The following is a 16,984-nucleotide window of genomic DNA, read 5'->3' as shown; positions in this document are numbered from 1 at the left end:
CTCCACATTTTCTCTAAGTCCTCATTTCACAAATCCATCAAAATACCATGCTGTTGTCACCTACAATTGTCCAAATGCTGTCAGTTGATCTTCATCAGTCTTTACCTCATGTATGAAAACTATAGCTGAACTGCAGTGTTTGTTTAAACTACACTCGTTCTCCCTTGCCTAGAGGCTCAGGATGGATGCCTTTCCTCTGTTTGGTAATTGTTGATCTAACCTTATTAAATGTATAATCAGAGGAAAAGAGATGGGACAGAATAAACTGATCAACTGACATTTTCTCCTATGTAAAACTATTATATATATCCTGTAATTATCAGTCATATTTGAAATAAATTGGTTTTCATCCAAATGAGAAAAAGTAGCTAGATACTCTGAGTCACATTGGACCCACAAGCTATTTGACTATGATTTAAAAATCAGATAAAGACATTTACATGGATTTTTCCAAAGTCATGGCACATTTGATTGCATCATTAATTTGACATATCACATACAGATGTGTTAGTCACACCAAAATCAAGAGACTATAAATTATCAAACTAAATTCTGGGATTTCATAGCTTTCAATCAAAATTATAAGGATATAATTAGGGAGGAATAGGAGGACAACCAATAACACGATAGTGAATTAGAATTTGTGTAAACTTTTGTGTGACTTCCAGTTTTAGGAAGGCTTTAAAGTGATTAAAGAGTCTGGTATGCTGGTATTCTCAATACCTGTGCTTTTTGTGTAAAGGGACTCAAATCTCCTTGCCTTTCTGTGCCTGTTTGCTTATTAAGTATAATGTCAATGGGGAATTGATTCAGTCAACAAATAATATTATTATGATGATTAATTTTATTTTGTTATCATACAACTAAGATTTATTAATAATACCTAAGGGAAGGAATGCAGTCTTCAGTTTAATAACTGCTGCCTGCTTTTCCTTCAGTAAATACTTTCTAGTGTTTTTCTTTAAAAATCTGGACTCTAAGTAGAGCAGAGTTTGATTAAATGGCTACTTTAAAAATGACCATTATATTTGCATCATTTGCTATTTTTAAAGGCAAAACAGATCACTAGGTAAGAATTTTATTGAAATAAAAGTTAAACGGTCAGAATAAGAAACAAAATGCAAACAATCACACAGTTATGTTTTATTTTTCCCTTTGCTTTTCTTAAGGTGGGTCCAAAATATGAAATACTAAATTCTGTCGTATAGCATCCCTATTTCCTTACCAGTCCAGTGCTTAAGTTTTTTAATGCTAAAACAAAGGAACACAACCAAGAACCTACCAGGACTCCCTTTCCCTTCAGCCAGGCTTCTTAAAAGAGCAGTCCACACCTTTCAGTTCTTCCCTTCTCACTCATTTCTCAATCTATAACAACCTCACTTTCCTTTGCGATTTCATCTCCAGTAATCTCATTGCCTCCTCCAGAAATGCCCCAGAGCTTCCCCATATAGAGGTCATCACATTTTTCCAATCAGAAACCTTTGTAACTTATACAAATTAATTGGCCATATCATATTGTAGTATAATATTTTTATGTGTCTCTTTTCCCAAGGAATGTGTGAGCTCTTGGAGGAAATGTCTGTGTCTTATCTGCTTAATTGTTGCTCCCAGCCTATAATTCCTGAAGTGATCAATACATTTAATTGAAAATTGTAATAGAGCATTAACTTACGTGAAATGTTGTTTGGGACCTTCTGGCCATTGCACATAGCAAAGAGTACGGCCCGGCAAGACCTTGGTTTTAGAGTAAAGACACTGAGGGAAGGCCAGTAGAAATGCAAGAATCCAGATACCTCCAATGACAATCTTGGTTGCTGTGGCAGAAAGTCTGGGTTTCAAGGGATCAATAATGGCCATATACCTATATAAAAACAAACAAAGCATTTTATTGGCTCTCTTGTTAACAGAGTTTAAGATGAGTTTCAAAGGAGTTTCAATGGCCAGGGTTCTCTCTTTGGGTAAACAAATTGATAAAAGATTTTGCTTGTAGAGAGGCAACAGAATAATTACGGCAAGTCTTAGGAATCAGGCAGATTAAAGTTCAGATCCTATTCTGTCACCTGTTTAACCTTTTTGAACCTCAACTTCATTATTTTTGAAATAGAAATAAGAACGTGCACTTCTTGGTGGTAAAATCAAGATCAATAGAAATAATGTAAGTGAAAGGTGTTGATTATTTGGTGCTGTGCCTAGCACATTATCACAACTCATAAATGTCTGCTGAACAGAATTGGAGAGGTGCATATTAAGGGCTTAAAAATATGAATTATGTACTCCAGGACCTCCATTTTTCTTCTGTATGTTTAACTTTTTTTAAAAGAAAATTCTAGAGAGCTAATATAGATAATAGCTATATGATTGACAAAGATAAGGAACCCCTAGGAAGGATATTGTCAATATATCCACTTAAAAGCACCCAGAGACAAGTTGAGGATTTACATAAGGACAAATAAATCAAGTTTAATTGAGGCTGTGCTTTCCTGTTACCTTCAAAATTGAATTCATACTGCATTGTGTAAATATTCATAGTGTCTATGTAACTATATATATCATAATTGTTACAGGAAAATATATTTGAGGCTCTGAAAAAACACACATATATTTTTTTAGAGTGCAACTTTTTGGGACATTGGAAACTCTTTGAATATGATAACAAAAAGCAAACTTTATTCATGTGGTAAAACAGTAACAATATGTCTGGGAGAATCAAATTCTTGCCTTAAATTTGATAATATGGCTAATGGCCAAATTATGGCTAATATTCAGAGTAGACAATAACATGCACCAAATTAATTATATCTTGGCATTTTTATCAATAAAGCACATTATTTAAATTGCATTATTTTTAATATTGGCCATTTTGTTTCTCAAATGTATTTTTATTTATGCAAATTTTTGAAGCTAACACTTTCATCAAAGAATGAGTATTACTTGAACCAAAACATTTACTTTTAAGAATAAATATTTCAAAATAAGGATAATTTATTAACTTACTTATTGCTCTTTCCTTTCGTATCTATTGTGCAGAATTAGATCCTCAGCAGATATAATGGAACTTACCTATATACTAGTCATAATATTAACTTTAGTTATAATTTGCTTAAAGGAAATAATCTTAATTAATTTGGTATTATAGCTAATAGGCAAAATTTGATGTTCGAGATGAAAAAAGTAACCATAAAACAGACCTTGGCTTAGGAAAATAAAACGCACACATTTGAAACTGAAAATTGTTTAAAATTCACCCCTTATGCATTTGTTGGTAAAGATAATAATAGCAAAACACATCGATTGCTAAGCATGACCAGGCAATTTGTTACACATATTTTATATACAGATATATAATATCCAAAATAATCTGATAAATAAAATAATATTATTATCTCTACAGAAGAGAAAACTGAGACTTAAAGAAATTAAATTAATTGTTTAAAATGCCCCAAATGGTAAGAACTGGAATTCTAAACCAGTTCTGCCAATCCTCCAAGTCCATATAGGTACAGATTATGGCTTTGAATATAACCATTCATATAAAGAATTATGGAAGAGAAAGATTCTTTTCCAAAGAATCAGAAATCTCATTTTGCCTCTGGATCCAAAAGTATTTATGTGCATATTAAAGACAAAAGTCAAACGTAATAAAGACAATAATTGTAATTGGTCATTCCCATTCCCATTGCTGCTGCTGACTATAACTCACTGTAGCATTTCTCTTGTTATATTGAATTGTTGCTTTATGGTGTTCCCAGAGTCGGACACAGCATTTATCAGTAAATTTTATTGTGCCGAACTGAATATTCTTCAGTTCTATCATAATCTTTTGCTAGTTTGCTTGCTCTAGATATTTTTGAATGCAATTTGAGTGGGTAGGCAGTTGAATTTTTAAGACTAAAATGAGAAGTTGAGTGACATGAGCAGATTTACAGCCTTGTACACCTACTGTAGCATGGATAATTCAAAATAAACTGCAAACTTCTTATTTTTTTGTCAATTAGTTTAATGTAAGCAAAATTATTTCCTGACAGGTAGAATATTATTTTATTTGAATTGTATAGACACAATCAATTTATGTTCTCATTAACTAACACTTTAGTGAAAGTAGAAAATTTGAAACTTTAAGTTGACAATTTTGTCATTTCTGGTCTGATCTATTATTCATTCATTCAACCAAACATTTATTGGATACCTACTATAGTATTCCAGACACTGTAGTAATACAACAGTGAGAAAAAATGGCCTACACAGAGTTAATAGCCTAATGAAGTAGATAGATAGTAATCAAATAATCTCACCAATAAATGTAAAATTACAAATGTAATAGATGTCACAAAGGCAATGTTTATGGCCGTCTAAGTGCATTTACTGGAAAAAAATATATTTAGATTGTGAATTAGTCTTTCCTAAGAAAAGCATTCTGGGTTGAAACTTGAAAAGGTGACTAGACAAGGCAGTGGAAGGGTGAGGGTTGCCAAGAAGATTTCTGGGAGAACAAACAACATGTGAAAAACTCCTGTGTTAATGTTGGGTTTTTATATGTTGAATTATGTCCCCTCTAAAAAGATACATTTAAATCCTAACACCCAGTATCACAGAATGTGACCTTATTTGGAAATAGAGTTTTATATAGGTAATCAAGTTAAAATGAGGTCATTAGGGTGGGCCCTAATCCAATATAAGATACAAAGGAGAAATCTGGAAACAGAGAAACACAGAGAGAACGCCTTTTGAAGATGAAGGATCCATCAACAAGCCAAGGAATGCCAAAGACTGCCAGCAATCCACCAGCAGCCAGGAAGAGGCACGGAAGAATTTCCTTACAGGTTTCAGAGGGAGCATGGCCCTTGCCAACACTGTGATTTCAGACTTCTAGCTTCCGGAAATGTGAGAAAATAAGTTTCTGTTGTTTTGCCACTCAGGTTGTGCTACTTTGCTACAGTCACCCTAAGAAACCGATTTGATGGGTAAGAGTAGAAGAATTGTGCACCTGAAGAATTAAGGGCTAATGTAACTGAAGCACTGAAAGTGAAGGAGGAAAGTGGTTTGAGAGGAAGTGGTAGGGCAGGTCACAGAATTTTGTCATATGGAAAGTAATTAAGGTGATTCAGTCAGAGGAGGAGAGTAATCAGATTTTAGTTTGGAGAATGGCTTGAAGGAGAGAAAGAATTAAAATAAGGAAATAAGTTACCTTGTTATTATTTTGGTTTGGGTGAGAGATGATTGCTGCTTGGAATAGTGTTACCCATGGAGACTGACTTATGTTAATGATTGAGGAAAATAAAGAAATCTCGAACTATTGTAGAAGTGGAGAGCCAGCTGGCCAAAGAAGTAGATAGAATTGCCAGGCACTGCTGAAGACCAACTTGAAATTGGTAATTAGGAATTCACTGTGTCATTTCCTATTCTGCGACTCTCTCCAGTAATAATAATTTGCTCAACAGTATGCATGAAGAAAATGGATCCTTATGGTCATCCAAATAAACATCCTCTGGACCTTGAGAAGAAATGATACAATACAAGATAGAATCTCACGCAAATGATTGTCAGTATTTCACTCTTCCTTTAAAGAAATACACATCTTTGACATGATCACATTATTTTCCTAGGTGTTTGAGCTTCTTACCACCACTTTTTCCCCACAATGAACAGATTATCAAACACATTAGAGTCATTTTAGTATGATTATTTCATAAGGAATAGCTGAGACTGGATTCTTCACTCTTCCAATTAGCATATCACCTAAACAAGTTTTAAAGTCTATTTTTATTATCTTTTATAGAGGCTGAAATTCCCAGAAGTATCCACTGAAAACTCGTATTTTTAATGCCATCTATTATTAGTTTTCCTTTCCACTCTAGTACTAGACCACTTTCCTTTACCACTGACTTTTTTTTTTCCTGATATAATTGAAGGGGTCTTTTCTATTTACTTTGATGTCTTTTGCAAAATAGAATTTTTTGACATAATTTTTCTTTACTTACTCTCAATAAGTAAGCTTTTCCTTTGAAACAGAGCAGGACCCTGCAGAGCCTTCCCACGGACAGACCTTTTACTTCTCCTCAGACCTTTTACTTCTCCTCATGTCTCCCACTCTTATTTATAAAAAAGCTTTTGCCTCCTAGGCCTTCCCTGAGTTCCAAAGAGCAGATTTAATCAGAGAAGAGAGATAATGTAGAAACAAAGGAAAACAGTCAAGCAAGACAAAATAATAATAGTGTAGTCATAAAAGAAAGTCAAGGATCTTTAGTTCCTTCTCAGAGGCTACAGATAATATCCTGAGCCATATCCTTGGGTTTTTTTTCAGAAACTAAAACCCTCACCAGATGGAAGAAGCTAACTGCACGCTGACCAGTAGCACACAGACCCCAGACTGGTTGGAACCAGAAGACCGACATTGTTAACTTTAGAAATGCCACCTTGTTACGTCACCACCAACCAATCAGAGAATTGTGCATGAGATAATCACACAACCTGTGACCTTCACCCTTACACTGTCTTAAAAAACACTCCCCTGAAAGCCATTGGGGAATTTGGGTCTTTTGAGTATGAGTTGCCTGTTCTCCTTGCTGGCCCTGCATTAAATGCTGTGCTTTCCTTCACCACAACCAGTAGATTGGTGTTGCTGTGCATCAGGTTTGGTAACATCATTTTGCAGTTGTTCTCTGTATCCTGTTTAATTCTTCCTTTTGTTAGCATTTTATTAAGCTCTATTTCTGGATCCTTATGTGCTTCTATACATTTAAAACTTTTGGTAAAAAGACAGTGCAGCCTTCAGCTATTTACTTAATTATATTAACTGTGCAAAGAATATTTGCCTGAAGTGACATGGATTTTACTGTTCTCCAGTTTGCTTCTGTCCGCAGTGTACACTGCTTTGATGTAAATCCCACCTATAAAATGCTTTCTGGCTATTATCTGTGCAAAATAAATATTAGTTGCAGTAGCTCATGAGCCAAAAATCTTCAACTCAATGCTAGATCATTTTCTGCTTTGACAGATCACTAGAGAGAAATACAATCTTTTTTGAAATTGCATTTTCTCAAATTTTATTTTGTACTTTTTCATAAATGCTTTAAACATACTTAAGGTTGAGCCAATTAATTGTTTGTAAATATTACCTAAATTTCTAAGTGAATAAGCATTTATTAAAATAAACACATACATATACATATATATATTCATAAGTATGTACACATATAATAGGAACTTCAAAATATTACCCCTCAAGAAACAAATCACTTGTTCATTTACTCTGATTTCTTTATTTATATAAGTAAAATTTATACACTAGCATTTGAGGGAAATTATATTAAAAAATAAAGCATCAGAATAGTAAAACTATTTGATTTTCATTGCATATTCTTTCAGTTTAAATTTAGCAATTAGATTTATCTATTCATTTATTTTCTGAATATCAGCTATTTATTTCCAACTACTTCTTGAATGCTAACTTTTTCCAGGATTGTATTACATTCTTTGATCATATTGATGAACAAAGTAGATATGATTCCTACTCTTGTGGCGTTTAGAGTGTAACACGGAAGAAATACATAATTCAAATAGTTACAAAATACATAAGAAATTATTACCTAAATGTTGCTTGGGATAGCATTGCCTCTTGGATTTTGTTAAACTTTCATTGGATCTTTAGTATAATGGTCTGTGTGAGTTCAGTGCCCTCTCGCATCATTTCTAAAAATTTCCAATCTGACCTAGTTGGTATTCTCTGTTTCCATTTTTGAATCTCTATAAAATATACTCATTTTACCTAGTGTGAACCTGAATGCAAAGTTGTATTGTTATATGACTTCCACAAAATATCCAATTGTATAAAACATTTCAGATTTCAAAATTTTATTGTGTTTAGGAGTTTACGGGAGGGGAGAATACACCACCATTATTCATCCTGATGGTTCCAAACTCAACTTTCTTCTCTTTGTTATACTCCACTTTATATTCTGCAATTTCCAAAGACCCTATATGCAACATAGGTGATCCTATCATTTATATTCCCTTGAGAAGGTTGGCCCAGTCCCCCATTTCCTCATTAGACTGGTCTGTCTAGCCCAATCCTTTGGTAATTCTGCTGAATAAAACTGTCCCCACTGTGTACACTTTGATCTTATGAAGTCATGTACTAGTGATTGTAAAACATAAAATAGGGAATTTGACCTAATCTGGGGTATAGGCCAGAATGATGGTAGATATGTTAGGTATGTCTTCCCTTAGGAAGTAACATCAAATCAGAAGGATAAATGGGGGTTAATCAGAGTGAAGGTGGGATGAGAATAGAAAGTAGAACAATGAGTCCTGAGGTTGGAGAAAGCATGAGATACTTGAACTAAGGAAGGCCAGCTTCCCTGTAGCACAGAAAGAGAAAAGCAGAGGTGTTAAATGAAGCTGGAGGTGTAGGTATTAAGCATGACTTCACTAATACAATATATTCAATATACATTTAGATTTTCTTTTTAACAATTAAAGCAATAATTGCTAATCCCTGTTAAATATTTATTATATACCAGACACTATTCTAAAAGCTTTGTATATAATATATAATTATATTAGATTGTATAATATAATGATCTTTATATTCTAATTATTTATAGTCATTAAAACTATACCAAACATTTATAAAATGATTATATCAAAATGCTACTTCATTAGTGATCATTACATGAAACAGTTTCTCCTTAAAATTTCAGATACAGATTTAGAAATGATTTTCTATATCAATATAAAACTTACTGCTAAAAATTATTTTCTGCTACTTATACTATCTCTCGTAATAGATAATTTAAAAATCAGAACATAATAGATTATTTCATCCATGAAATATAAAATTCTAAATCAATTTTTTGAAGTCTAATACTAACATTTTGTGTCACCTTTATATTGTCTCAGAAAATTAATAGGAAGGTATTTTAGATAACCACTTTTAAATAAATCACTTCAAAACACCAGTTGCACAAAGTCACTCTTATGTTATCAACCATGTATTAAAAACAACTTTGTTAAGATCTTAATTTCCTATGAAAATACTTTTGAACTCTTGGCAGGTTATTTTTGTGGAAGAAATGCCTTCATTGAAATATATTTGAAGTTGAATTCATGTATAAATATTTTCAGTATTCAACATTTTATAGAGATGACACAAGATACTATACATAATAGTGTATAGTATATGTAACTATATATGATCTTCTATTTATACTATAAGGTAATATGCTTCCTAAAATGCATACAGAGACCTTTTTCAGGGCAACAGAAGAGACATTTAATCAGTTTTATTTCATTTTATAAATGGAAGAAGTTTTTGATGAGCAGAGAATTCAAACAGTTGTCCAAAAGTGGAGGAGTTAGAAGAGTAAGAGCTAAAGAAACTCCCAAGTGGGAGTAATAGACGTTATCACAGAGTAATCTAAGGGTAAAAGAGGTAAAAATTTTTAATGAGAAAAGACTCAAGACACTTGCTGGCTCTAGTCAAATATATGAAGAAATGTAGTGTAGAACAGGCATTAGAACAGTTTTAGCTCACCCTAAGGGGTAGAGCTAAGACTACAGTTTCTGGAGAAAGATGAGTTACAACTCGCCAAGGGCATAATGGGTTATCTCCAGTGGTATGGAGGTTTTTGTTTTTCTTTTGGTCTCTGTTGTTGAAAGTACTCAAGGATAGAATGAGTGACCATTTATTGAGTGAATTAAAGGACTATAAACTTCCAGATGAGTAGCTGAAATAGATGAAAGTAAGCTCCCTCACAGCTTTGAGGTTCTAATTTAAATCAGAGGTAGATTGTCAGAAAGCTAATTATAGTTCCAGGCCCTTGTGTTCAGGGTTATGACAAGAAGCAGATTGATGGAGACAAGTAGTGTTGGAAATTGGGTATGTTCAAAGTAACTGTTATTACTTTGCATAACTTGCGGAGTACTACAAGTATAACTCATACATCAAATTGTATGGAACCAAAATTTCCTTCTATTTATTAGCTGCTTCTTATGATTATTTAGCTTCTCTTTTTATATGCCTTCTAAGCATATGATTGAATAAAGCTACATATTATAATTAGCACTACAAGTCAACAGACTTTTTTCTTAACCAATAGCAACATTAAGAGTGCTATGGGAATGAATGAAAATGATTTTATATCTACTCTCCTACAGTATGAATGACTATAGAAGAAACATGAATATTTCTATATATATATGAAAATACATTTATGTTTCATTCATAGTTTTCATTCTTGGTAAAGTAATACTTTTTGCATATGCTCATTGTAAGTATTATTCATATGTACACAGGAGTTATTCTGAATCTCTTCCTTTTGCTCATTTCCTTTGCACAATCATACATCTTATCAGTCTAATTTCTTACATCACCAAATGTGTTCTTTCCCTCCCTTCCAACTATCAATGCTTGGACTATTGAAACATTATCTTTATGGGCTTCCCTGCTGTTACTTTTTCCCAGCTTTTTTCATAATGTCTTCAAAGGGATCTTTCTAAAACTTTTCACTGTTTCTTCACTTCTGACAGGATTAACTGCAATTCTACAGACCCTTTACTACAGTGACACTACATGTCTTATCTCTTCCCCAAATTTACTATATTGTATCAGTCAGAGCTCCAGGAAAAACAGATAACAGACTGGAATGGGAAAACTGAGGGGAGTTTAATAAAGAGGCCGTTTACAAAATTTAATAAAGAAGCCATTTACAAACCACATTTTATGATTGAGATTAAAGGAAATCAGCTTGAAATGAATGTTCCCAGGACTAACAGTAACAAGGAGTAGGTGTCCCCCTTGCTTCAGGCCTGGAGGACGAAAGGATCCCATAGTCTGAAGTGAGGAGATGGAGGCTTAGCAAGGAGCACTTGATAAGAGATGTGTGTACCGCTGGAGACTAAGCAATCCTGAAAGGCAGGGCAGGAGAGGTAGAGATAGCCCCAGAGTCACTCTCCTCCCTTCCTCCCATCCCCTTCAGGGGCTCCCATTAGCTCTGGCTCCAAGAAGAGGCCAGAGAACAAGGGACCCTCTTGATACAGTCAGTCCATAGTTAGCCTAATGGGAAGGGGGCAGAAAAAAGAGTGGATGGAATTGATGGTGAGTAGATCTGAACTGAAAAAAACAAATTATCCAGCTCAAATATCTGTTAATGATTTCATGTTTTTTACATGCTAGTTTCCTTGCTGGAATGATTTTTCTCTTGCTCATATGTTATTCTGAAGTTCTATGACTGGAAAACTTTTACCTAATCTTTAACTTCCATTCAGGTTACAGAACGATCACTCTAGGTTCCTTCCCTTCTTTCTGTCCAGAATTAGTTTTTACCTATTCAGTACTGCAACAGCATTATGCTCATACTTTGATTTTAGCTCATTGAAGATTTGATTTATTCTTCTCTGTATTCTGTAGCACCTAACAAAGTATCTGTAGTAGTCAACATGATTGTAGAATAGTGACTGCAAATGGTTGTTGAATATTTGGACACGTAGATGAGTGAAGAGTTGTTTATAAATGGAAACTTGAGTGTGTGCACAATTTTTAAAAGAAATTGTTTTCTTAACTTTGCTAAATGGGAATAATAAACATAACATATAAAATGATTATGAGGTAAAAATGACATTAAATAACACAGTGTACTCACGGAGACTTTATGTCAGACACAATATACACATAACCTAGATCATCATAAATTATGTTGAAAAAATGAAACACTTGATACCAAAAAAAAAAAAAGCTATTGTGGAAAGCTTGAGACAAAAACAAACAAAAAAAACTTATTTAAAGTGATTCTTAGGTAGTTATGATTAGAGTGGAAAGAAAAATGAATTCATTCCAAAATTTTGATCTAAGAATTAAAAAACTTGATATCATCCCTAGCTCTTCCACAGAAACCTATTCCATCAGAGTAGTGCATTATAGGTTATTTCTCTTCTAAATCTCTCCTTTTAAAACAATTTCCTCCATGGAAAGTAATGAGGTCTTCTATGCAACATCAAACAGGGCAACTAGCGCTCAATGGTTCAATGATTAAATGGAAATCTTCAAAGTTATAGTTGTAGATTCTGTAAGTCCTTTGGATGCACTAGGAATCTCCACACTTTGTTCACTGCTAAAAAGAAATTTGGTATCAAACCACGAAAAAACATAGAGAAACCTTAAATCCATGTTACTAAATGAAGGAAGTCAATCTGAAAAGGCTACATACTCTCTGATTCCAATTATGTGATACTCTGGAAAAGGCAAAACTATGGAGACAGTAAAAAGATAAATATTTGCTAGAGATTCAGAGAAGTAGGGTTGAATAGGCAAAGCACAGAGGATTTTTAGGGCAGTAAAAATATGCTGGATGATATCATAATGATGGATACCTGTCCTACACATTTGGCCAAATGCATAAAATGTACGACACTGTGAGTGAAGCCTAATGTAAGCTGTGGACTTTGGGTGATTATGAGCCAGCATAGGTTCATCAGTGGTAACAAAGTACCACTTTGGTGGGAGATGTTGATAATAGGGGAGGCTGTGCATATGTAGGTGCAGAGGATATATGGGAAATCTGTACCTTTCCCTCAATTTTGCTGTTGACAAAATATTTCTCTAAAAGTAAACTCTTAGAAAAAAATATAAAGGTATCATGAGTAGTTTGAATAGTGTTTACCTTCTTCGTTCTTATAACTTTAAGAGCCAGCATCTTTTCTATGCCTTGGAAGAGTGTCATACTCTTTTGGACGTTTGAATCATCTTCCAACATTTTATCCTTGAACTTTAAAGTGGTGAGATATCTCTGAGAGTTTTTTTTTTTATGTGAATATTTTTGCCGACGTCACCTCCTCTGGGACATCGCCATCATTTGTCACTATCACTTTCCTCATTTATGCTAATAAATTCACCTTTACTCATTTTCCTCTGCCTACATATTTAGAGTCCCTTGTAAAGTGACTGTGAACGTTCCCTTGTTTAGCTCTTCTTCTTTGTCTCCATCTATACTGGATGTGAATTTCACTTTCAGTGTTATCATTTTTTATTTCTTCACTATACTTTCATCTTTGTTGGCAAGTCCTTCTTTTGATTAGAAATTTTTGTAAGATGTCATTTGAGCTTATCACTGAAAGACAATGCGGCAATGCAACCATGTGCTTTGCTGTCTGTGTGTGAACTGACTAACAGATAATCAGTGAGCAATCAGTAACAGATTTTGAAAAATAGGAATATGATTGTCACTGATTATGAAGTACATCTGTTATTTGTAGAATGATTCGTGGACTGCGGAGCTAGCAGCTAAATTTTTACTTTATGTAAGTATTCACAGTTAATATGACATGGTAACTGAACTTTGAGCCATGCTGTTGAGGGGACTGGTGTTATGTAACTAAATAATGTTAGCAACTGAAATTTGTGCAAAACAAGAAATGCATATATAGAATTGTGCATGTATAGAATTGGTTATTGTGTGTGTGTTCTTCAGCACATGTGTTTTATTTTTGAGCTGCTAAAACTTTAAAACGGTATCCTTTTATATGTTTCTAAGGAAGCCTGTTTCACTCCTGCTCATTAAAGATATTCTCAGCAATGGTTTTGTGACTGGTGAATGGGGACTGTCAGTAATTTCTTACATAGAAGAGCTTTTTAATCTATTATTAAAAGTAATATTATTACACTAGTTTTGTTTAATTCTGAAATAACATAGTCTTCAACATGAAATTTAGGTTATGTACATCTTTGTTGCAGAGTTATTGAAATATTTTTATTTAAGGAGTAAACATTTCAAGCTAATGAAAACATGATACAAGTTTAAGAGTTTTGATTTACTTCCCATCATGCAGTTATCTTATTGGAAAAAAACTGCCTTCATATCCATATAATTTGAAGATATAAAAAAATCCATACATATATTACTGTGACATCTTTTAATTCAATAAGTTTATTTACTCAGAAATTCTGAATTGTGACTAATAGTACTTATTCAACATAAGCACTCAATTTGTGAGTATTTTAATTTCTTCAAAATTGTTCCCTATACTCATTTGGAAATCTCCAAATCTTTTTCTTGTAATCATCTGTAAGGTGATTCAGCTTAATATGATAATCACATATTAGGTTGTATAGAATATTTTAAATGTTTTGTTTTTACTTAAAATAGTAACTACTCATAGCCAATTTATTAGGAGATATTTTCTATTCCTGTGTAAAATAAAGAACTTTAAAAATGCTTCTACATTTCTATGCTTTTCTGCTCTATCACTGTAAATGTGCTTTCCCCTGCTATGTGTTCTCATAGTTACCATAGACTCTACTTATTATTCATTTACTCAGTTGAGGCACAGGTCTAGCCTTGTCCTCGTGGAATTTACAGTCCAGTAGCAAAAAACAATAAATAAACATTACAGATGAACTAATTATGTAATATTTTAGAAGGTTATATATGTCATAAAGAAAAAAAATTAAAGCAGTTTTAAATAGAGTATTCAGGGTTCAGAGGTAGTACAGGTAATGAACAATGCGGCTTATATGAAGGAAGAGTGTTTCACACAGACTGCAAAGTCCCAAGATGGAAACATACTTAGTATCTGATGGTGGAGCAGAGCAGGTTGGAGCAGGGCGGTGGAGAGGTGAGTAGTAGAAGATAATGTCAGAAAGTTACAAAGGACCAGCTACGATAAACTGTAAGAACTTTAATTTCTATCCTGAGAGAACTGGGGAGCCATTGGAGGATTTGTAGAGGGGTTATAAGATTTGACTCATTACAGGATCACTCTACTTGTTGCACTGAGAACAAACCAAAGGGGAACAAGAGTAGGGGTAGGGAAACCAGTTAGATGAGAAATGATACTGACTTGGATGAGGGAGGCAACAATAGACATCTTAAAGAGTGATTAGATTCTACATATATTTTGAAAGTAGAGGTGATTAGATTTGCTGATTGATTGGATATAGAGTATGAAAGAAGAGATGAGCTGAGACTACTTCCAAGAGTTCTGACCTAAGGTTCAGATTTTGACCTCAGAAGATAGAAGGAGGAGTAAGTTTTGGAGGAATGGCAGGAACTTAGTTTGGAACGTGTAAATTCTGAGATGCTTATTAGACATTCAAATGGTGAAGTCCAACAGGTTGTTGGATTTGGGACTCTGAAATACAGCTGAAGGGGTTCAAGTGGAGCTATTAATTACAGTTTCTTTAGAGTATGGGACATATTTATTTTGCTTATTCCCATGTATAAAAATAGCTTTACAATGTTTGTTTAGTACTTAGAAGGTACTCAAGAAGTATCTGTGGAGTGAATGACTACAAATATAGTGTAGTACGCTGGTAAATGTCTAATCACAAACACTCTGAAGGGAAAAAGAAATACAGAAACAAAACAAAACTGATTTCTAGCATTTGCACATTTCTGAGGTGTAAATACTCCTACCATGATTTCAAGCTACCAAAGGTAACATCACTGAACGCAAAGTTGGGAAGAAATGTGCACGTTAATTCCTTCTAGCCAGTATAAACCAGCTCCAGAACAGAACTGGAACCCTCTTATTGCTTAGATAGAATCAGATAACACATTTTTCTTACTTACAGGTGTGTGTAAAAGAAAAATTAAATAACCTTGATACTTGGGCAGATTTGAAGGAAAAAAAATTCATTGATGAAAATATAAGCTCAAACTAGGGGACTTAAGCAAATATTTTAAAACCTTTGTCATATACCAGACTAAATAATAGAAACCCTGAGCTGATTTATCCCTGTACCTTTAGGCAGTATTCTAAATTACTCCACACAGGTGAGATAGCTTTATTTGGTTCCTGGATAAAAGATTTCACAGTTTGCAAAATTATTCATTGTAATATTAACAGTTCTCTCTTGCCAAAGATGTCTTCATGATTTCTAAGTTAGCCTAGGTAGTGTGTTTTAAAATGTTGCCATAAAGCATCTATTAAAAATATCTATACAAATTTAAGCAAGTTGTTCTTTTTTGGAGTCCAAACTCTCTGGCATATATAGCAGAATGATTATTAGGTCTTTAAACAGTATTTGTTTAACTAATTAATACTTTAAAATTTTTACTGTGGTAAAATATATCAAATATAAAATTTATCACTGTAACTATTTTTAAGTGTATAGTTAAGTAGTACATTCACATTGTTGTGCAATCATGACCATCATCCCTCTCCAGAATTTTAATTAATTAATAACGTGTTTTGTTTTATGTAAAAGAAGTGCATTTTGTTGTAGTTAATTAAAAAAGGAAAAGTATAAAGGAAAACAAAATTACCCAAAGTCTCACCATTCACAGCAAATCAAATTTGTATCTAACTTATTGCACATGTAGAATTACATCAAACTGTCCCAATCCATAGTCAAAAAATTCCTCATGTGTTAGAGATCCTGCTGAGTCTAAAATGGGATTCATGCTCTGACTGTGTCCAATGAAGTGGTGGGCTGCAAACCCCACCATTTTGCAGCATTTATTTAATGTACCAGTGAGAAGGCCTCAATAAATATGATTTATGCTCAAAGCAATGATGCATAGGGAAGAAGAGGTAGGGCCAGTTCCTCATCCTGGACGTTTGGTTTAGAGCTGAGCCTCAGGGAAAAAGTGTTGCAAGTAGGAAATGAAGGAATGCTGGTCATTAAGAAATTGTTAGTGGAGCAAAGATTAGGGACAGGATTTTTGTTCTAAATTCTATATGGAACACAAGTAGACATCATGGGAACTTCAGGCAGAGGGTAAAGTTTGTAATTTATGAGTTTTGCAGATTTGGATGCAGTATGTCCAAAACAGCCATCTGGAGAAAGACGTGGCTTCTTCCAGAGAAACTGTCATGCTCTGTACCGAAGTGTTGACGTTGCTTCTCCCCCTCTCTCTCTCTCTCTCTCTCTCTCTCTCTGTCTCTCTCTTTCTTTTTCTTCTTTTGGGGGTGGAGGGGGCAGGATAGGGTGGGCAGAATGGAAGTGCTAAAGAGGACTACTGATAAACTCTCATCAGACCTTCCTAGG

At 33.8% G+C, this 16,984-nt stretch overlaps 1 protein-coding gene and 1 long non-coding RNA gene across 3 annotated transcripts in view; one reads left to right on the top strand and one right to left on the bottom strand.

Moving 5' to 3' along the window:
• Window positions 1-6,654, top strand: part of LOC140686208 (uncharacterized) — a 230,777-nt gene extending 224,123 nt beyond the window's left edge. For both annotated transcript variants that reach the window (XR_012059850.1, XR_012059851.1), the window contains one exon: window positions 6,302-6,654. This is a non-coding gene — a long non-coding RNA (uncharacterized lncRNA). The remainder of the gene's footprint in view (window positions 1-6,301) is intronic.
• The window catches only part of TACR3 (tachykinin receptor 3), a 63,305-nt gene that overhangs the window by 38,861 nt on the left and 7,460 nt on the right, over window positions 1-16,984 (bottom strand). The window contains exon 2 of the mRNA XM_072939537.1: window positions 1,673-1,861. Within this exon, the coding sequence (XP_072795638.1) occupies window positions 1,673-1,861 (189 nt within the window). The remainder of the gene's footprint in view (window positions 1-1,672; window positions 1,862-16,984) is intronic.

The sequence above is a fragment of the Vicugna pacos genome, chromosome 2 (genome assembly GCF_048564905.1).
Source record: "Vicugna pacos chromosome 2, VicPac4, whole genome shotgun sequence".
In the NCBI taxonomy this organism is placed as follows: domain Eukaryota; kingdom Metazoa; phylum Chordata; class Mammalia; order Artiodactyla; family Camelidae; genus Vicugna; species Vicugna pacos.
This window is presented reverse-complemented; position numbering and strand designations above follow the sequence as displayed.